The 22292-nt window shown below is 42.7% G+C and overlaps 2 protein-coding genes across 6 annotated transcripts in view; one reads left to right on the forward strand and one right to left on the reverse strand.

Annotated features, from left to right (window-relative positions):
- LOC121935024 (O-sialoglycoprotein endopeptidase) overlaps positions 1-10865 on the forward strand; it is a 12689-nt gene extending 1824 nt beyond the window's left edge. For 4 of the 5 annotated variants that reach the window (XM_042476021.1, XM_042476019.1, XM_042476023.1 and 1 more), the window contains exons 2-12: positions 224-375; positions 645-764; positions 1878-2053; positions 4068-4163; positions 4495-4544; positions 5298-5376; positions 6223-6288; positions 7407-7497; positions 8179-8254; positions 8786-8884; positions 10698-10865. In XM_042476021.1, coding sequence (XP_042331955.1) covers positions 261-375; positions 645-764; positions 1878-2053; positions 4068-4163; positions 4495-4544; positions 5298-5376; positions 6223-6288; positions 7407-7497; positions 8179-8254; positions 8786-8884; positions 10698-10737 — 1008 coding nt within the window. In that variant the 5' untranslated portion in view covers positions 224-260 and the 3' untranslated portion in view covers positions 10738-10865. Of the gene's footprint in view, positions 1-223; positions 376-644; positions 765-1877; positions 2054-4067; positions 4164-4494; positions 4545-5297; positions 5377-6222; positions 6289-7406; positions 7498-8178; positions 8255-8785; positions 8972-10175; positions 10678-10697 lie in introns of those variants that run through there. The other variant, XR_006104723.1, reaches the window with a different exon arrangement.
- Positions 10866-12069: 1204 nt separating this feature from the next.
- LOC121935022 (solute carrier family 12 member 3-like) overlaps positions 12070-22292 on the reverse strand; it is a 32239-nt gene continuing 22016 nt past the window's right edge. Inside the window, exons 20-27 of the mRNA XM_042476016.1 lie at positions 21675-21757; positions 21064-21117; positions 19111-19215; positions 17716-17827; positions 16614-16700; positions 15294-15429; positions 13183-13250; positions 12070-12211 (exon numbers count right to left, since the gene is read on the reverse strand). Coding sequence (XP_042331950.1) covers positions 12070-12211; positions 13183-13250; positions 15294-15429; positions 16614-16700; positions 17716-17827; positions 19111-19215; positions 21064-21117; positions 21675-21757 — 787 coding nt within the window. The remainder of the gene's footprint in view (positions 12212-13182; positions 13251-15293; positions 15430-16613; positions 16701-17715; positions 17828-19110; positions 19216-21063; positions 21118-21674; positions 21758-22292) is intronic.

Genomic DNA, 22292 nt, shown 5'->3' on the forward strand with positions numbered 1-22292 from the left:
ACTCACCCAAAGGCAAGCTTATTGTGAACATATTGGATATTGCAGGGATATTGGACCACAGCTCAGGAATATTCCCCCCTCCTTTTTTCCTCACTATTCCAAATTGGGTACCCTTCCAGAGATGGCTGGGAAACTGATCTCTTTCTTACTTCAGCACTAACCCATAAGAACTCCACTCCCTTCATATGATGGGAAGCTAAATACCATCTTCTTCCCTTGAAAGAATCAAGCCTGAGACCTCTCTGCCATCCAAGGAGGCGATGCCTGTGGTGATTGGCTTTGAGGGCAGTGCCAACAAGATTGGAGTCGGGATTGTGCGCGACGGAGAGGTCCTGAGCAATCCGCGAAGAACATACGTCACCCCTCCAGGGCAGGGTAAGTACTATATATACTTATACTGGTCAATGACCGAATAAAGTTTATTACATTACTATATATACTCATGTATGAGTTCTAGAAATTTAATCAAAACATTGACCAAGAAAATCTGAGTTGACTTATCCACAAGTCAAAGTAAATACTGTACTTGATATAACTCTTACAATAAAACAGGAACCATCCCTTGGTGAAAGGTAAGAGTGTAATCTGCCATGGAAGACCATGTGTCCCTGTCTTCACACATCTAACCTTTAGTCCCATTCCAGGTTTCCTGCCAGGTGACACAGCACGTCACCATCGTTCCTGCGTCCTTGCCGTCCTCCAGGAGGCACTTCGTGAGGCTGGGCTGAAGCCGCAAGACATAGATGCAGTCGCTTTTACCAAGGGTAAGTTCCTTAGGTGCGCCTTTAAAGAGAAGGGAACAGTACTGGACCAAATGCAGACATTTTGGATTCTTCAAGGTGATGTTCAGATTGGTGCCCCTTTCATCCCAGAGTGCAGAGATTCTACACAGAGGGTGACAAGTGCTGCCGTTAAACATATGGGATATGTATTATCAGAATATATGCAATGGCTGTGTTTGGACATCATAGTAAACCATGGTTTCTGTTATTCTAGCTCCCTGAATTGACCAAAACAAACCATAGTTTGTTTTCTGTTTCTAGTCTGTTTCACTCCCAACAATTTTATTCATTTCTGTTTAAGGGCAGGGAAAACAACCCAGAGACAAGCCACAGTTTTTGCCTTCAGTTGTAATAATAAACCATGGTTTAAACAAGCTAGAGTGTGTAACCCAAGAACAAACCATGGCACCTAACTGTGGTTTTAGGCTGACCAATAACTGTGTTTTGAATGTGGTTTGGCAGAACAAGCTGGAATTCAGCAAACTATGATGTGGGTTATTATTAAACAGATTTTATTATACACATTCTAAACTGATGAGATCCTGGGATGTAAAGCAGGGTATAGATGCTTCAATAAAATAATCAAAGTGCTTGTGTACTTTCCCCCGGATGTCCACAGTTGTATACTATTCATTTCATTTTTGATATTCTATTTATTCACCTGTCTTCGATGCATGAAACTTCAAGGGCAATTTACAATAAAATAACACAATCAAAAGAACTGAAATTAGACTCCCAGACTAGATGGAGGTTTGGTCCTATTCATGGAGAAAATCTGTATAGTGTTTCAGTTGGAACTGTGCTTCTCCTGGTTCCCTGGGTATGTCTGAAAAATGAATGTGGATTAGGCTTGCCAGAGTAAAAACTAGAGAGAGCTCATTTACCTTTAATGGTTCTGGAGAAGATGGGATTTCAGCAGGTGGTGTTTATCACACAAACATATAAGAAAGAACACATGTTGAAATTCTCTTTCCTATAAAACCATTAAAGGTACAGAAGCCTTCTCCCGTTTTCAATCTGGCAACTCCAATTAGTGCATGAAAAGCAGGGCCACTGGTTGAGGTGACCAGATCCTCTTTTCTCTCCATCATCCAGGTCCGGGCATGGGTGCCCCCTTAGTGACAGTGGCTATCGTGGCCCGGACTGTGGCCCAATTGTGGGGGAAGCCTCTGCTGGGAGTGAATCACTGCGTGGGGCACATTGAAATGGGGCGGTTAGTGACCGGTGCTCAGAATCCAACAGTCTTGTATGTCAGTGGTGGAAACACTCAGGTAAGGGTGAAAACAATGCATCATAATTACTACACTGAGATTTTTGAACTTTGGACATATCATAAGAAGGAAGGAAAGAAGAAAAGACAGGCTCAGAAAGTCAGGTGGCAGTAAGAAAAGTGGAAGCGCATGTTAGAGATAATTAATAATAATAATAATAATTTGTTTTATTTATATACCGCTATTCCAAAGATCATAGCGGTGAACAGCAAGTAAGCTAATTAGCAAGTAAGCTAATTTGCCCCCAACAGTCTGGGTACTCATTTTAGCGACCTCGGAAGGATGCAAGCCTGAGTCGAGCTTGGGCCCTTTTGCTGGTCTTGAACTCGCAACCTTGTGGTTTCGAGTGAATGGCTGCAGTACAGGCATTTACCCACTGCGCCACCAGGGCTCCAACTGGATGGACTCAGTCAAGGAAGCCAAGGCCCTGAACTTCCAAGTCCTGAGCAGGGCTCTTGATAACAGGGTGACTTGGCAGTCTCTCATTCATAGGGTTGCCATAAGCCACAGTTGACTTAATGACGGTTAACAAGAAGAAATGAAGCTTGGTTGTTGGTAGTTCTGGGGGCCTTGTCCCTTCTTCCTGTAGAACAATTTATTTAGTATTACACTTATATTACCGTATAACTGATTTTTAAATCACACATGCACATGTATTTTTGGAGATTTTTCTAAATTTTTAATCTTTAATAATAATAATAATAATAATAATAATTTTTTTATTTATATACCACTATTCCAAGGATCACAGCAGTGCACAGCAAGAGATAAAAAACAGTTAAAAACATCACAAACCCCAGTACCCCCAACAAATAACAACAATAGACAACCAAACAGCTCCCCATACAAATGGCTATGTAGAATGGAATACAACATAACACTGCCAAGGGGAAAGAATGACAGACAAGGCTCACGGGGGAAAAGCCTGGCAGAACAAGAAGGTCTTTAGATCTTTACTGCTTTTAATAATTTGTGATCCACCTTGAGTACCATTATTGGGGGGAAAGGATGGAATATAATTACACAGGTTTCAAACTAAAAAAGAGAGCACCTGTACATTTATTGGTTGTGCCAAAGAGGGAATTTTTGCAGAGGTTGTTTGTCACACAGCCACTAAAGGTAGAGGAAGCCTCACATTTTTGCTCTTGATGATGATACTATAAAGGATGCTCGGACCTTCTCTGCTGGAAAAGGACGTAATCAGGTAAGAACCCACGTTCCATTTCCAAGGATGCTGTATGTAGGTTGCATTTCATTATCCTCAAGTGGCATTTAATCTTCAGAGCAATGCTGTGACATAGGTTTACTGGTGAGCTTCATAAGTGGAGATTTGAGCTAGTATGATAGTCTCCACAGTCCTACTATGATATTCTTACCCAAGTTAGAACTCAGCCATACCAAAGGCATTTTTGTAGCCCTCATCCTCTCCAGGCTCCCTGGGCCTTCCTTTTTCTGGCTATAAAAAAGGAGAATTGTCTCTCATGGAAGCTGCAGTTAACAACAAATCTCCACTGTATAGCCTGGCTATTTCCAGTTTGATTTAGTTTTCTCTTTTTGTCAGTCCATGTGGTTTCCAAAGGGCCCGAGAGGCAGGAGATTGATCCCGGGACCCACCACATTTGACCAACCCTGCTCTTAACTGCTCCAGCAAAGGGCCTTATTCTGTTGTGATTTCTGCTCAGCCCCCTTGAGGCTTACTTTTGTGATGAGTATTATGTATCCACTTCTCCCCCTGGAGTATTGTTGTCAAGAGGGCATCTTCCATCCTTTTTTCTTCCTCCTCTGTCCAGTTAGGGTTGCTGGACAACCTGTGATTTTGAAGGACTTTGCTGAAGGCTTACTTCAGCTATGTAACACAAAAGTGGAGACATCTCTGATACAGAGAACCTCAAGTAGTTTGGAATTGGGGTGCTGTGGGTTGTGTATGACTTGAATTCTTTTCTGGGCCAGTTTTTAAAAGGACTGTAAGTGAGATGTGCAAATTTGATCCATCATTTCCTCCCAACACATCCAGGTCATTGCATACTCTGAGCGCCGATATCGGATATTTGGAGAAACCATTGACATTGCTGTGGGGAACTGCTTGGACCGTTTCGCCCGAGTGCTGAAGGTGAGTCTTGGACTGTCACTCTCCTTCCTTGGTGTGAAAATGCAGTGGGGCCATGAGTGTTATCTTCCATTAGACAGGGCTCTGATGACATATGGAAATAAAGTGCTGAAACTAATTTCAGCAAGTCTCCTGGATCACCTCACTAGGAAACTGATGCTGTGATTCTAGGAGCAGGACAGATATCTTCTCCTGAGTACAGTACTTGGAAAGTCACTGTTTGGAGCTACATTTTCCAGACTGCTCCATCCAGTTTTGGATTAGTTTTGTGATGAGAGGAAGGGTGATGGAGCCCCTATGGAATTCTGACAATCTTATCATTTTTTTGGCTTAGATCTCAAATGACCCCAGCCCAGGTTACAACATTGAACAGATGGCCAAGAAGTGAGTAATCCCAAATACACACATTTGTCATGACTGTGTTTAATTTACCCTTGATGCTTTAGTTGTACTGGTGTGTGTGTTTGTGTGTGTACATGTGTGCATGTCTGTCCCACTCTAGAGCACAGTGTTTTAGCAGAATGGCAAATGTGAGCGGTAAAGAACTAAGAATTTCCAATTAATACAGGTTGACTCTCCCTTATCCAAAATTCCAAAATCCAAAGTAACATGTCCTCATATTTTCATCTCCCCCATGCTAAGATTTAATCCTAAATTGTCTTTTTTCTTCTTCTTTGTGGTTTCTAAATGCTTCAAATATCCTCTTCATATTCTCAAGTTTTATATGTAAATTTATTAAGAAAAGCTGAATTTCTCAGTTACAAACTCCATGGGGTAGGGAACTGTCCCTTCTATTTTGTAAAGTACCACAGTGGATGATGATGGTGATAATTTGAATATGAGTCCATATGATCTGTTGTGATCTCATTCCAAGTTTTCCCAGGACCAAGCAGCCAGCGAGTCCACTTGAGAATTGCATGCTTATGCAAGTTCATTTTAAATAGTTCTCCCTGTCCACCTTTGTTTCGAGCACTTCTACCAACCCACTGAGATGTGAGTGTTTCACATCTTTCCCCACCACAGTGAGGACTAAAAAATTCTTGTTCCTCTTGTTGTTCTTGAAAAAAGTTCTGAGTAGACCAAAACAATATACATGGGAGAGGAGAGATTTAATGTCATTTCTTCCTTTCTCTGCAGAGGCCAAAAGCTGGTTGAGCTTCCATATACAGTAAAAGGCATGGATGTGTCTTTCTCTGGGATCTTATCCCATATTGAGGTATGATTGTATCTCTTCTATCTCACCTAATCTTGCTAATGTCTTTCATTCTGTCTTACTCAAAGTGTTCTTTTGCCCTTAAATTCTGTGACACAATAGGCAGAAATTCTAGTGAGGACCATTTCCCCCGGCCCAGTTCCATGTCTCCATATAAAGCAAGTTCTACCTGTTTAAATATTTGCTTGTTATCGGTGCCATAAGGATAGTACAGTTGTCATCAGCCAGCCCCAATCCTGTTAGGAATGTATGTATGCATAAAGTGTGGCTTATCTGTCTGTATGTCTGTTCTTGGATGGGATGCAGAGAGCTATTTTGTAGCATTTTGCTCACCATCCCAAACTTCCCTCACCAACAGCTTTCAAGCCATGGAAGGAACTGCTGGTGATGTTGCTACTCCTTACTGGTGGGGAATGGAGGCAATTTAATGATGAAGATGTAGTTGGTCTGGGATCTGTGGGGAATGGGTGCACTCTGTGAGTGCACCCTATTGTCCTTCTTTTCAGAGATACCTGACCAACTGGATCTTCATGACTGGAACTGCCTCCAATCTCTGTCCACTTCTAGCAAGTAAGCAGCAATAGTAGTCCTAACCAAAGCTTGAAAGCTGTCAAGGTGGGGAGAGAATATAGAACTGTGCAAGCAAAGTGTTATACTCCACCTGGTTGATGTAGGTTCTTGGCCATAATGTCCTACTTGTGAGTTTTCCAGAGGCAACCAGTTGATTGCAGTGAGAACAGAATACAAAATGGCTGTTCTTACATTCTTAGCGACACATTAACCTCAACAGGAAAGAAAGAAAATTAGCCAAATAAATTCATTCACTCTTCTTTTTTCTCCATATTGCAGGAAGTGGCTCACAAAATGTTAACTGCAGGAGAATGTACCCCAGAGGATCTTTGCTTTTCCCTACAGGTGAGGGCACCATTTGGCAGATATCTGGGATGAACAAGGACAAGCAGACACCCATTGCTAGATGAAGTTCTCTTGCTTCATCCTTTCAGGAGCTGGAGAAGAAGTGAAGGGAAAGACTTTGTCCTTTACTAAACTATCCTAAAGGGACGAAGGTACCATTAGGCAGAGTGAAGTAATGACCTAAGACAGAAGATGGCAGCATTGTGAGCCCCAGCTCACAGTTATTCCTTCCAAGCCTCTAGTCTTGAATGATAGAACTTTTTAGGCCAGAAAGCCTGTCCTGTGTCCCCCTAGCTAGCCTGTTGCTCTTAGGTATGTAAGAAGACTCTCTCTTGTTGCTAGCAACACTCAACTGGTAGTCTGTTCATCAATGTGAAATGTGTTATCTTGTCCTTTCCCTCAGACACCAAAATGTCTTGGGATGGCCCTGCCACCTTATGCCATCAGCTACTTCCAGGTCAACCATGAAAGGTCTGGAATGTCTTTGTGAGGCTGCCTGCCAGCTACAAAGGGCTTATACCTCCCCTTTTCGTTCATATCAGGTGAGGGAAGACTAATGCAGATTGCATGCAGAGATAATGAGGGAACCCATAGGTGGGCAGAATATAGTAGTGCATGCCTCAATTAAGGCACCTGTGCAGTCCAATGTTGACCTGGGATCTACAGCTTCAGAATCGTAGAATTGAAGGGTTCTCTTGGGTTATCTAGTCCTCTGCCAGTGCAGGAATCTGCAAGTGAAGCCTCCCTGAAAGATAACCATTCTCAACCTCTGCTTTAAAAATTTCCAGCAAAGGAGAGCCAACCACTATCCATCTTCATGCAGCTCTTACTTTCAAAAAAATTCTAATGTTCACTCTTCTTGCGATTTGAATGCATTGGTCTGGATCTTACCATCTGGAGTAGCAGAAAATAAGCTTGCTCCATTTTCTACATGACAGCCCTACAGAAATTTGAAGAGAGCTATCACATTACCTCTCAAGCTTGTTTTCTCTGTGCTAAACATACCCAGATCCCTTAGCCGTTCTTCACAGGGTGTGGTTTCCAGACCTTTTATTATGGATCTTCCAGTGAGAATCAAAATAGTTCTTAATTTTTTTTTTTTTGCTTGCTTTCTCCAGGAGACAGTCTTTGCAATGCTGGTAGAGATCACGGAACGAGCCATGGCACACACTGGCTCTCAAGAGGCACTCATTGTGGGAGGTGTTGGCTGTAAGTTTTGGGCCAGCTTTGTGAAAGGCTGAAACCTCTGTCTTCTTTGCTTTGCAAGTTCCTTCTATTTGTGCTGCACCTACACTCTGTCATGAGCATAGCTCTAAAACAATTTGACCTGTACTCCCAATTCTATACACATGCTCCCAAGACTCTCAGAACCAGGCTCCGGAGATTGCTTTACAACCTTGACTATCACCTCTGGTTGCTTTCCTCATTTTCCCAGTTTTCTCATCCACATCCAATCTAGTTCCAAACAAACTGGAAAATGTGCTGTATCTCCCAGTTCTAAATCATCTCTTTAATTAAGAGTTCCTTTTATGTAACTCCTTTGAATTTTTACTCTTGGCTCATCTCGACATTGTTCTAATTTCTCAAAAATGTCCCCTCTTCAACCCATCCACTCCCCTGTGGTGACTGGTTTTGAAGGAGGCTGGATTTATTTTGGAGAAAAAAGCTGCGTCTAGGAGAGTTATGCTCTTTCCCCCAGCCTCTTTTGCTTTTCCTAATAGTCACAAGTTGACCTGCTGTCATGGTTTTTCCAAATAAGAAATGAGTTATAAGTGCATGGGTACAGAATATGCAAATTTACTTCTTTGAATCTTGTCTGTGTTTATCTAATGCTTATTGATCAAGATGGTCAACTAGTGTACATCCATGACATGCTCTTTTTCTCTCCAGGTAATGAGCGGCTGCAGGAAATGATGGAAATCATGTGCCAGGAGAGGGGAGCAAAGCTGTTTGCTACAGATGAAAGGTGAGATTCCATTCACCTAACCTGCCTTCTAGGAGCCCCCCCAGACATGGTCTTTCACAAGAATGCAGGAAGGGGAGACTATTTCATGGCTGCCTTCAAATTCACAAGCATAGCTTCCAGTGGGATAGCAGTTGATGCAAAAGAAAACCAACCAAAATCTTATGGCATTATCTCTTGTGGCAAAAGACTAAAGCTGCCACAATCAGCTAATGCTGATAAAGTTTGGTTCTGTGTTTCCGGATCTTAATCATGACAAAGGTTTGCTTGTCTTCTACCGTATAGCAAATTAGGAAGATTGGGTACTGCTGATTCATGCTGTTGGGCATGTTAATTTACTGTAAAGCTTAATACCAGGCTAAAGACTGTACTTTGCAGTCTTTTTAGCCCTACTGTTTACCATCTTTATTATATATAGAGAACACAAGCTTGAAAGAGAGGATTCAAGACTCTTCTATCTGAAGTGGAGATCATGTGTCAACATTTCTGTACTACCTCTCTAAGTATTATACTCCACTACCTTTTTATTTCTAGATTCTGTATTGACAATGGAGCCATGATTGCTCAAGCTGGCTGGGAGATGTTCCAATCAGGGCAAGTCACTGCACTTGAGGATTCATGGATTACACAGAGGTGATGATGTTTTCCATGCAAGGCTAGGGCTATGGGGGAAGCTTGCTGTTTGATGCATTAAAATAAAGAGCAGAGACATTTGATGTGTTATATCACAGATGGTGCAGCTGGGAGACGTGTGCTCCAGCGAGCGGGCCCTTAAAACCGGGGTCCCTCAAGGAGCCATTCTGTCTCCCATGCTATTTAACATTTACATGAAACCGCTGGGAGAGATCATCCGGAGACATGGGGCGCGGGGTTATCAGTACGCTGATGACACCCAAATCATTTTCTCTATGTCTCCGACTGATGCAGTGACTGGGGATGGCGTCTCTCCTCTTGTGGCCTGTCTGGAGTCAGTAATGGGCTGGATGAGGAAAAACCGACTCAAACTAAATCCAGAGAAAACGGAGGTACTAGTGATAGGTTCCCCTGGACCAGGAATGGCGGTGGTTCCACCTGTCCTGAACGGGGTCACGCTCCCTGTGAAGGACTCCGTGCGCAGTCTGGGGGTGCTTCTTGACTCGTCGCTTCACCTGACTGCTCAGGTGAATGCGACGGTCAAGAGCACCTGTTATCAGCTTCGGCTGATTCGCCAGCTGCGCCCATACCTGGCCCAGAGGGACCTAGAAACTGTTGTACATGCTCTGGTAACTTCGAGACTGGATTTCTGTAATGTACTCTACATGGGGCAACCCTTATACCAAACTCGGAAGCTGCAAATGGTACAGAATATGGCAGCCCGGCTGGTCACTGGCGTATCCAGGACCAGCCACATAACACCTGTGCTAAAAGATCTTCATTGGCTGCCCATCCGCTTCCGAGCTCAATATAAGGCGTTGGTTATTACCTATAAAGCCCTAAATGGCTTGGGCCCAGGATACCTAAAGGACCGCCTCTCCCCGTACATTCCGCCTCGCACCCTCAGAACATCTGGGCAGCAATTGCTGAAGGTGCCTGGGGCCAGGTTAGCTTCCACTTCGAGAAGGGCCTTTTCCACAGCTGCCCCAGCCCTTTGGAACACGCTGCCCACCGAGCTCCGCTCATCTACCACCCTGGCCCAATTTAGGAAGGACCTCAAAACCTTCCTATTCAAGCAGGCATTCCCCGATTAAATATCCTGTGGGCCTCCCTCTTCCGTGGCCATGAGGTTGGGCTAAGGGGCTTTTATTGTTGTTTTTTAGATTATTGTTGTTGTTGAGTATATGTTTTTAACCTTTGTATTCTGCTTGCACTTGCTGCATCATTGTAAGCCGCCCTGATCGTTTGGAAGGGCGGGATACAAATAAAGATTTTATTATTATTATTATTATTATATGGGGGCGGGTGTGTCACCTATTGTATTTGCAGTACTGTAGCTTTCCCTTGTAAACTGTGAAAGAAATAACTGTAAGTTCTTAGTTCAGTGATTAAATTAAATTAAGGGCACTTGGCATGTCCAAGCAGCATATTTCTGTGTTCAGTTTGTTCACTTCTGCTTCTTTCATCCAAGTGACTAAAAAGAAATGAAAACATCCAAAAGGACATATGAACTGAAGATCCTGGTTTGTTTCTCCTAAGCAAGTCAGGATCCATAAATCAGTGGCAAATTTTGGCTTGTTTAAGAGCAACAAATCAAGAGTTCAGGAAGTTGTCATAGAAAGCCTTCAGATTCTGTTTTTACCCATGATCAGTTCTTCAATCAACCAGAAGCAATACATAACTCTCTATCTGCAGTTTTTCTCTCCTGTGTGTGAGACAAAGGAGGAAGGAGGAAATACCTCCCAGCTGGGTGGCTGAATGAATGAATGTAGGATTGCAAGCTTGAAGTCTGTTTTTCCCCCCTGATGTGCAGGTATCGTACAGATGAAGTGGAGGTAACGTGGCGTGATTGATGGCATGAAGGCCAGCCTGCTTTAAAGTGGTCGGAAGACATAAGCGTGAACAACAGGGAATAACGGGACTATTGAAATCTCAGTGGACAGGAAACTAATTCAAACGATTAAAACTTTCTTTTGTAGAATGGTTTTGGTGTCTGTGTCCTGAGAAGACAATGGGATGAGATCCACTTCGCCTGTATTTTGAAAGACCAATGTGTGACTTGCCTATCTGCTTGCCTAAGTGTCACAGAGGGCCCAGAGGGTTAATGAAATGTAAGTCCATAAGTGAGAGCGAAAACTCTCTGTATTAGCTGTGGGAAATTCAGTGGATCTTGCTTTTCCGTTATCTCAAATAGAGGTACTTACCCTTTACAAAGGGACTCACTTTACCCTGCCAGAACTTGCTACTTTCCCAGATACAGCGTAGGAAGTGACTCTATGCCAAATTAGACTATTGGCCTATCCAGCTCAAGATTTCCAATACTGATTGGCAGTGCCACTCCAGAATCATCTCTGACTCTTCCTAAATGATGTCACAAATTGGACTGGGAACCTCTGAATCTAAATTGTATGGTATAGCAGTCTGCCACAAGCCCTAGCTAACCCTCCTTCCCCATTTCCAGCTGTGATCAGATTTTTCAGTGCTGTGGCTGTTTCCACACTACACCTTGCTTTTATTTTGGGATTCATTCAGCTTTGGCAGAGAGGTTGTGTGGGAAATGAAGCAATCTTGTTTTCTGCTGCTCCAGAGAATGGAATGTGAACCAATGGATTCAAATGACAAGAAAAGAGGTTCCACCTAAACATTAGGAAAAACTACTTTGTTGTAAGAGCTGTTCAACAGTGGAATAGACTGTCACAGATTAGAGTTTTTCAAAAAGGCTTTAGTTGTGGCATCGTGCATGGCATGGGGTTGTGGGTGCCTCCCAACTTTTGAGATTCTAAGTAAGGATCAGCCATATTAAGATAGGCTTGTGGAGCAACAACAAGAGAGAAGACCTGAAGTTTTTAAAGTACGGGTCAGACCACTGTTGTTAAATAACAATATTTAAATTTAATATTTACAGTTAGTCTCATCCTTAAACATAGGAGAAATTAGCATTGTATATCTTAGTCTGGGAACAAAGAGGGAGAAATTTAACACTGCTGCAGAATGGCCTGGTAACATGGACCCTTCTCCTGCATCTTGAAGGTAGTCTGTTGCCTTATTTTGTTCCCATGTAACAGAGACATTATTGCCTGTGGCAAACATCTGGCTAACCCAGGAGCTCACCAGGCACTGCTGTCATAACTAGTGAGGTTCCACATAGTCTCTTGCGCTGTTTTTCTTGGAGGTAGTGCTACTCTCTACTGACAGTAGAAGGTGAGAGCATCCTCTTGGTTACCCCGGATGAAGGCGATGGGTGGATGCAGGCCCTTGGAGACAGTTTCAAGCCAGGCCATGTAGAGGGCACTTGGACAAGCCCCTTTCCGGACCACAGGTAGGCTCCTAGGGAACCAAGGTAAGCAGGCAAGGGAGATGAAAATGCTTTCAAAGATTATAGAGGTACTGACACCTACAGAATCCCAAAAGCACTTTAAGCAGGGCTACATCTATTGTCTCATCCACAGAGTCGCTATGAAACAGGGTCGACTCAAAGGCACTTAACAACAAACATCTGTTGAAAGCTAAACAAGATCAGCCCAACTTAGTACTTGAAAGGGGGACCACCAAAGACTACAAGAAAACTGTTCAAACGGGTTTTTTTGTACACATTCTTGTGGCTGTTAAATTTTGCATCTGGTGTTCAATTCTGTGCATGCGAAAAGCTGCAGTTTACACGGGATGGTTGGGAATTACGCAGCATACTATTGTTTGACTGCAGCTCTCAGCATCTTCACTGAGTGCTGATTATACTTTCTAGAACTTACAATCTAGAAAAATATTATGTGTATGAATTTGCCTTTCATGCAACAGAAGGTAAGAATATACTACACCCATACATCTTCAGAATAATAGGGACCAGCAATTGCCAGCTGCAGGCCAAATCTGGCTTTTGAGGAAGGTTGCCAGCAGGCCTGCAAGTGCAAGTGCTGAGGGTATGTTTCCTGTAGGCCTGAACACCAGATCCCATTTGATCTTGGAAACTAAGTAGGGTCATTCTTGGTTAGTATTTGGATGGGAGATGGCCAATGAATCTGAGGTGGTGTAGGCTTCCTTTCAGAGGAAGGAACTGATAAAACCACCTCTGAATATTTCTTGTCTTAGAAAACCCTGTGAAATTGATGGGGTCACCAAAAGTCAAGAGGGAACTTGAAGGCATGCATATGTTTCCTGTATTGGGCCACAGCTGTAACCTTAATTAAGGTCCCATCCATCTTGGCATAAGACTTGTTTCAAAGAGGATGAAGAATGTGTGTTGCTATGAACACTATCCTAGAATACTTAAGTTCATAAAATAGGAAAGGGGAGTGACTTACATGACAATGAGGGCTGCATTTCGGGAGTGATCTTGCAGGATCTCATGGAGACGCATGTGCTGTTCAGACTGAAAAGGCCATTTCGGAAAACGAGGAGAGATTTGTGAAATGGATGTTCATTCCTTTCCCTTTTGCCCACTACTGCACACTCCTTAACTCTCAGACAATGCTTGGAGAGAACTAAGTACTTGTAAATAATGTAGTTACCTATAATAAGTTATCCCTCTTAAACATTATCGTAACCAAGGCACGTTTCAAAAAATAATGTTAACTGGTGGGAATGAAGTCACTGAGCTGTAACCACTAGCTTTTTGTTATTCCCTTTAGAATATATTTGTAAAAGCCATTCTAAGCAATTTGATGGATTTCCCCCCCCCCCAAAGCCTTGTTCCATTCTCATAAGCATGTGGCATTTTTAATAATAATAATAATAATAATAATAATAATAATAATAATAATAATAATTCTTAACAAAGGTGTGTGGTTGATAAAGGCAAAAATCCTTGAATGCTCCACATCTTGTCTGACCTTGGAAGCTAAGCAGGGTCAGTCCTGGTTAGGATTTGGAAGAACTACCAAGGAATTCCAGGTGCTATAAGCTGGATTCAAAGGAAGGCTATGGCAAAACAATTAATAAATCTTAAAGGTTTCCTATAAGTCAGCATTCCCTTGAAGGCATATAACAGCAAAACTTTTTTTAAAGCAGCAAAAAAGCTGTAAGCAACATAATGGGTTATTACTCTCTTAACGCTATAAAACAGGGTTGTCTGGTTTAAACCAAATGACTTAAAAATACCTTGTGTGTTATTTTTAATGGATCCTGTATATATTTTACTTAAAAGTTTGGCTATTGTTGCTGTTTTCCAACCCTGTTACTGGAACAACAATGGCTGTTCAAATTTCAAGTAAACATTTTAACTTGGAACACTTCACTGGTAGTTGTTCATTGTTAGACCAGTATCCAGTGTCAACTGCTTTTTGATCACTTCATTTTATAGTGCAAGAAATGTCATTCAGAAATACATACTTCAATTAACATAAGTTCAACTAAAACAACTTGCTTTGATAGAACATTTTTAGAGAACAATTGTTATTTAAGCTACTGGCCATAACATCTGAACTGCATTTAGCTACTTAATTTTCTGATTCAGTCTTATACTGGTGTCATCCTACACATTAATGCAAAAAAAAAAATGGTTTAAATCAACACAAAAACCATTTAAGTTATAAAAAAAATTGGGCTTTTTAAAAAATGTCAACCCTGATAAAAGTACTGTAATGGCAACTACAGTGGGCCCTTGACATCTGCTGGGATTTGGATCTAGGATCCCCCATGGATGCCACAATCTGTGGATGCTCAGGTCCCATTAGATACAATGACACAGTAAAATGGTGCCCCTTATATAAAATGGTAAAATCAAAGTTTGCTGTCAGGAATTTATATATTTTTTGAAAATTTTCAAGCTAAGAATAGTGGAGTCCATGGATAAGGATTCTGTGGATATAGAGGGCTGACTGCAATAACTTTATAAAAAGCAATTTAAGCCCAGCAGCATTCACAACAACCTACCATTTCTATTCGAGCTCCATCTGGTAGAGTTGCCAGCTCAAGTTGGCTGCATCCGCACTGCAGAAATAATCCAGGCTGACACCACTTTAACTGCCATGGCTCAATACTATGAAATTCTGGGAATTGTAGTTTTGTGAGACATTTAGGCTTCTCTGTCAGCTCTGGTGCCACAACAAACTACAATTTCCAGAATCCCATAGCATCAAGCCACGGAAGCGAAAGATGTATCAGACTAGATTATTTCTGCAATGTGGATGCAGCAAACATGGAGAAAAATATTGGCTTCTCTTTAAGGTCCCTGAAGAAGCAGGCAATGAAAGAGCCTAGATTTTTCCTTTCTTCCCAGTTCAGGCGTGTGTTTGCTGGTCTGAGACTGAGTAATCCTACCCTTAATGGCCAACTCCAATGTCACAATAGATGTTCAACATTTCAAGAAGCTGATGAACAACAGAAGTTAGCAGAAGCCTCTTCTTTTGGGGGAATAAAATTGTTGTCCTGTCCCGACACACAGTAATGCAAGTGGCCTACACAAAAGCCTCACCTTTTTCTTGTAGATTCTGAGGTCTTCATCCGTGACTTTCCATGGCGCTTCCCTTTTCATCCCTTCCACCTCATCCAGGCCCTTCTGTCCTTCGTTCAGGCGATACGGAGCAATGAGGTCCTCAAATTCTTTGCGACTGCCACAGAAAGAGGGAAGAAGAAGTCACACAAAGTGATAAGTCAGAGTAGAGCAGCACAGGGTGATATGGCAAAGAACTCAATCAGATAAACTGGAGGCCAGAAGTGGGCAAAATATAGCCATCAGGACCATTTCTGTAAGCCCCAGGGTCCCTAGTGTTTTAAAAAAATATTTGCTGCAAGATGTCCTTTAAGATATTTGGGGGACATTTTTGCCATGTCATAATAACTCACTATTTTTAGCTAAGTCCCAACCTTTGGTAAGATTAACCTGTTTTGAAACCAGGTCTTTCCTGGGCCAAAAATGGCTCACCCACCTTCAATATGGTGAAAATGGTTCTCATGTCCCAGTGATATAGAGTCAATTGACTCGGACTCAACTCGGCAATAAATGATGCACTGACTTGACTTGTGAGTTGTCCTGTATATTTTTAGCAACTGACTTACTGTCATTCAATTCGAGTAGCAGGTAAGACTTGCCCCCAGAGCACAGGGCATGTTTGTTAAAGAACATCAAATGCATGAGGCAATGGGCCTGAAATGGAAGGATCCTTCTAAAGCTTCTGAAAAGTTTTAGAAGATACCTATGATGTGCAACAGGGACAGACTGCCAAGCAGACTTCTACACCTTTCCTCAAGCCCATTGCCTAATGCATTTGCTGATCTCCAAGAAATGCATCCTGTCTCCTTTTTTACTGTGAAAAGTTGGCTCCCAGATTTGAGACACGACTTGAGAGTTGAACTGAAAATATCTTGCAAGGACTTGAGACTCTTAAGACTTGAAGGTAAACACTTGAGACTTGGAGTAAAAGACTTGAATGCTCACTGCCATGTCTTCTAGAGCAGTGGTTCTCAACCTCTGGTCCTCCAGATGTTTTTGACTTCATCTCCCAGATTCCCTCATCATTGGCCATGCTGGCAAAGGCTTCTGGGTGTTGAAGTCCAAAACAGCTGGAGGATCAAAGGTTGAGCACCTTTATTTGGCGGCTATCTTTTTGCAAGGGGGGTGCATTCCTCCAAGGTCTCCAGCAGGGTTAATGTGACCCACCTAACCTCCTACAGTTGCCCAACTCTGCTGTAGGCTGAAGGGGAAATAGCAGTTGTTCGTCCTACAACTTAGGGCATTTTTTGAGAAGAAAAAATTTCAGAAAACAGAAGATGAGGGGAAACCATCAATACTAACCTCGTCTCCTCAGGCCTCCACATGATTTCAGGCAGTACCACAACCTCATTGAAGCCCAAGCGGAATTTGTTCAATAAAGACTGGATCCTAGGAGGGATAAAAGAGAGATTGGGTGGAGTGAAAAAACTTGCAAGGCTTGTCCTGAGTGTCAACTATTTAGAAGGGAAGACATTATACAGGTAGCTGGTTGCTAATGGTTTAAAAAAGTGAACAATCGCTCCTCTATATTTTGGTTGCAGCACAAAAGAGAATAGGCTGGGGACTAGAATCGTGCAGTCTTGCACAATGCAGTTTGATATCATTTTCACTGCCATGGCTCCATCCTATAGAATTCTGGGAGTTGCAGTTTAATGAGGGGCTTAGAATTCTCTGAAGAGAGCCCAATCCACTGAAATATGGACTCAAGCACCCTGACAGAGAATTCTAAGTACTTCATAAAACTACAACCCACCCCAACTCCGATTCTATTGCCAGTAAAAATGGCATCCAAGACCATTACCTGTGTAGTATGGATGCAACCCAGATGTTGCTGGACTGGAATTTGCAACATTCCTGACCATTTGCTATACTGGCCAGGAATTATCAGGCATATAATCTAATAGCATCTGACTCCCAGACCTCTGTTAACCATTAGAGAACTATTTGCTTCAAACACAACAGTTCCTGCAACTTTCATGACTGGTGCAAGTGAAGGAATTTTGACAGGTGCAGCTTTTCATACACCTCTAAGGTGATGGCATAAAAGTCTGGATCTATCAAAATTCTTCCTTCTACATAACTTCTAAGTGTGTGTGATTATATATCGTTTCTGATGTGTGCCTGTGCCTGTTGACTTATGGTGACCCCATAAATATCATAGTGTTTTCTTAGATAAGGAATACTCAGAGGTGGTTTTGCCAGTTTCTTCCTCTGAAATATAGCCTATAGTACCTGGTGGTCACCCATTCAAGTACTAACCAGGTCTAACTGCTTAGCTTCCAAGATCAGACTGGAATTTTGACCCTGTTTAGTATACATGACGAATTAATATTTTAAAGAAATCTTGATGGGGCTATACTGTCTTGTTTTTAAAGGTAGACCCCAGTTCTGATCTGATGCTTACTCTTCTCTGTGCTCTTCAGCATTGGTGATCTGGCTGCTGATGAAGACCCGAACTTTGCAGCGGCTCCAGCGTTTTCGCCGGGTGAGGAGGTAGGGAATGAGAAGGGTCAGCCCTGTGGGAATAAGTGAAAAAAGTCAATGGGGCTGCAAAACCATATGGCAGAGGTGAACACCTTTGGTACTCCTCCCCAGCCCCAATTTTTTTCACCCCAAAAATGTCCCCACTGGCAGCTTCAAAAACAATTTTGCCATGTTATTTCACCATGCACTGGACCATGTGTGGCCTCTTTTAGGGAGGTCAATTTCCAGGTTACTTCCTATGGAAATAAAGACCTGTCTGGATCTAAAACAACTGGGGATGGAAAAATTGCCCCATGCCCTTTAGATGACATTGTGGGGGCATATGGGGAAAATTGTTAGACACTGAAAGCCACAAAAACATATATGTTGTAGTGTGGGAACATTATTGGAGTGGGGTGGATCCTTTTTTCCAAACAGTCTAGTCAGTGCCATTTAGGTAGTGATCTATTGCCTGGCAATAAAGGGCTCACCCTAGTGATGAGAAATGCCCTTCTCTTTTCTGTGTCAAAGGCGGGGTACAGACCGCCGCTTTGCAGCGGTCTGGCGCCGCCGCCAGAAGGTCCGCGGGGGAGCCGGAGCCTTCAGATGGCCCGACTCCCGCGCGGACCGAAAAAAGAAGCACCAAAATGGAGCTTCTTTTTGCGTCGCGTTTGCGACGTAGCGAGGCGCCAGGGGCGCGCTCGCTACGTCAGCAGCGGCGCGACGCGTCTGGACGCTGTGCGTCCGATACGCAAAGATGGCGGCGCCCATGTAGAAAGGGCGCCGCCATCTTGTACGCATTGACTACGTATTAGGGTTAGGGGGGTGCGGAAGCACCGCCCCTTCCTAACCCTAATACGTATTCAATACGTATTTTTTGGCGGTTTGTAACCCGCCATAGTCTCACCTCCACCATCAGCAGCCATGCTTTTTCAATTTGGTAAAAGAAGTGATAGCCACATCTTTTCTAATACTACAGTTGCTGAATCCAAGCTGGCATTTTGTTTTTCTTGCATTCTGTAATCCCTGAAAAGTACTGGTGATAATCCCTCACTTCCTCAGAAAATAGGATACAAAGCCTCCCATCCTCTAGAGCAGTGGTTTCCAACCTGTGCTCCAAGGAGCTCTTAGTGCTCCGCATGCACTTCCACCAAACCCTAACCCTCCCCACCTCTTAACACTACTCCTAAACAACGTTAACTTGTAAGACATAGGGTAGGCATCTTAGGGGCTCCGTCATAGAAAATGATTCTAAAAAGGGCTTTGTGAATCAAAAAGGTTGGAAGCCCCTGCTCTAGAGGACGACAAATTCAGTTAAGAATGGAAAGATACATACCACCATCATCAAAGAGCCAGTAGATGTCAATGTTTTTCTTCTTCTGATTGCCCTGAAAATAGGTTTCCAAGTGCGAATCTGCACCAATCACTTTTAAAGTTTCACCTGCAGACAAGAAGTTTATGCAGCGAGTCCATGTAGCATTCTCATGATATCACTGTCATGCCTTCCTTCCATCCTCCTTAGCTCTAAACTTACAACACCGCCATTCAAATCACTGCTAAGGATTTGGACAGAATATGACCACTGCTTAAATATTATGAGCCACCTTGGGTTCCTTATTAAGACAAAAGTGGGCTATAAATTAAACAAGTAATAAATGGCATTGAATGTCCACTTGAATTCATCTTCATCTCATCCTGTTTTGTCTTAATGACCTTTCAAGAGCCTTCCAGAGCTCTGTAGCTCTGATAGAAAAGAGATTCAGGATCTCTTCCATAATTCGTATTCTAAAAATTTACTTAAGAAGCCTATCAGTATGGCAGCTGTTTGAAGGCAATACTTCACAAAGACTTAGGTTTTTATCAGCCAATAGTATTTTGCTGATGCTTTTTAATGGGAGCTAGGATGGCCAAGGTGTAACTGATGGGCAGACATGTCTCATGCTATGGCCACCAACTATGGACTATTCTGGAAGGGAATATCTCTACTTCCATGGAATTTGTTTGTAAGAAGAACAGAAATAATCAATTATTATCTCAGTTTCACAGTCTATCTAATGTTACCGAACTGGAGTTTTGGATCGCCAATGATTTAGATTTTCTGTCCAGGAATCTAGGCCACTGTCTGCATGGGCCAAATAAATCAGCCTTTCTCCAGTCTTTCCATGGGGAGACGGGATGACACATGACTCAAGCCCTGGTTCAGGTGCAAACAGAGCAGACAATGGCCGTCTCATTCAGCACCAGAAACAGAGTATACCCCTCTTACTGCAGATTTTAAAATCTTCAGTTGCTCCAGATTTTTTTGGAAGATTCAAAGCTGTCTGTTCTGATGCCAGCTGGCTGTTGGAAACACATTTCACTGAGTTACACCAGGTTGCCAGTCACTTATTCTAAGGTCAATGATGGGTGCCTCGTTCTTATCTCAGAGCGAAGCAACTTGCAATGGTTGCAGACACACTAGGCCACTCAGTGAGAAGCACATGCGATCAACTGCTTAGTGTCAGAATGGAGGGCCTTTGCAACAAGGGAGGTTTGGAGCAATCCAGGGCCAGAATACTCTGGATTGCCCCATGTCAGTGCAAACTGACCTAGGAATCAGTGAGGTATCACTGAGTAATACAGCATTATCCATGTTGCATTATGTTTTGTGCTATGGAGCTGATGGTACCTTTTTCCTAGCCTTTGGAGCTGAGGCAGCTTACAAAAATTATAACATACAGATCAAAGCTCACGTGAATAAAAAGACACAAAAAGTTAAAATGTAATTAAACTATCAACAGAATTAAAAGCAATTTTAAAAGCTTATCTGTCAAAAAGCAACAAATAAAAACAATACAACACACTATTAAAAAAGATTTCATAGTTCCATTTTGTGTTGGAACAAAGTCTGAAATGCAGAGTAATGTGACTATTTACTCCTGGAAATCCTGGGGGACTGTGGGTTTCCCAAATCATCTAATAGGAAACAAGAATCTATTCTCAACCTGGGATTCCCCAGGTGTTTGGAACTTCAGTTCCAGACAGAATAGACACTTTTCAGGAATTTGGGGACCTGCAGTCCAAAGCAGCTTTAGAACCACTGTATTTGGGTATTAAGGCTGTTAGTCCTCAATTTAAGGCTCAGCCTCTAGGTGAATATAAAATAAAAAAAATTATCACATAAACATTCAATGTCTTCCTTCTAAGGAAATGGAATTCCAGGCAAGCACCTAAATCTTCCCAGTGTTCATAAGTGGGACACATGGAGCATGACATTATGCTAGACTACACATTGATGCCTCCAACTTACGTCTCTGCCTCTCCCGTCCCATTGCTCCTTCTGGGTCTTCAAAACCCATGTTCACTGTCAGAAGAGAGAAGAGGAGAGGGTTAGTCAAGACTGTATGTTAAAAACAAAACCAATAATCTCTACACAAATAACATCTCCCTGAAACCCTTAGCCCCTGCAGTCCAAGGCATTGTGAATGCTTGTTAAAGATGTGGGCCAGAATTCAGCATCAGCTGCTTAGGCTGCATCTGCACTGCAGAATTCGTGCAGTTTGAAACTGCTTTAACTGTCCTGGCTCAATGCTATGGAATTTGCAGTTTTGTGAGATATTTAGCCTTGTCAGAGAGTTCTGGTGCCACAACAAACTAAAAATCCCAGAATCTCATAGGATGGAGCCATGACAGTTAAAGCCGTGACAAATTGCATTAATTCTGCAGTGTGGCTGAAATGTTATTCACCCATGCTCTGATCACAGGCGGAATAGACCTCCTCCTCCTCCCTATGCGGCTGATGCCTAGTAAAGTAGGTTGGCAGATGGAGTGCAATCTCTCTTCATGTAAGAGGAGTAGACAGAGTCTTAAATTCCAGCTTTGCAGGTTCCTGCTCACAGCCTAGTTTCTGGATATACCCACCTTGGGCCTTCACTGTCCGAGAAACATCCAATCCATCACGCATCCGAAGCACGCATACTCCGACACTCAAATCAAAACAGTCACTGGAAAGGGATTGGGAGAGAAAGGGAAAGTTATCAAGACTTAATGTCCACCTAAGCACTTAAAATCTTCTGTATCACATGTTTGGCACAGGTGCTCTTTTCTGATTTCATAGAGTAATTAGAGCTTGCCATTTTGAGCTCGTGCAGGGTATCGTTCAGCTAGAGTATATTCGCACTGCACAATTATAGCACTTTGGTATCCCTTTAACTGCCATGGCTCCATTTTACATGGTATTTGTAATTTGGTGTGGAATTTTGGAGACAGCAAGTATAGAGTTATAGTTTGAGCATTGGACTATGGCTTTGGAGACTAGGGTTCAAATCCCTGCTCAGCCATGGAAACCCACTGGGTGATCTGGGGCAAGCCATAATCTCTCAGCCTCAGAGGAAGGCAATGGAAACACCCTCTCTGAACAAATCTTGCCAAGAAAACACTGTGATAGGTTCACCTTAAGGTTGCCAAACATCAGAAACTACTTGAAGGCACACAACACAGAGTATTCTGGCACATACATCCCACCAGCCATTATTGTTA

This window comes from Sceloporus undulatus, chromosome 6 (assembly GCF_019175285.1).
Source record: "Sceloporus undulatus isolate JIND9_A2432 ecotype Alabama chromosome 6, SceUnd_v1.1, whole genome shotgun sequence".
In the NCBI taxonomy this organism is placed as follows: domain Eukaryota; kingdom Metazoa; phylum Chordata; class Lepidosauria; order Squamata; family Phrynosomatidae; genus Sceloporus; species Sceloporus undulatus.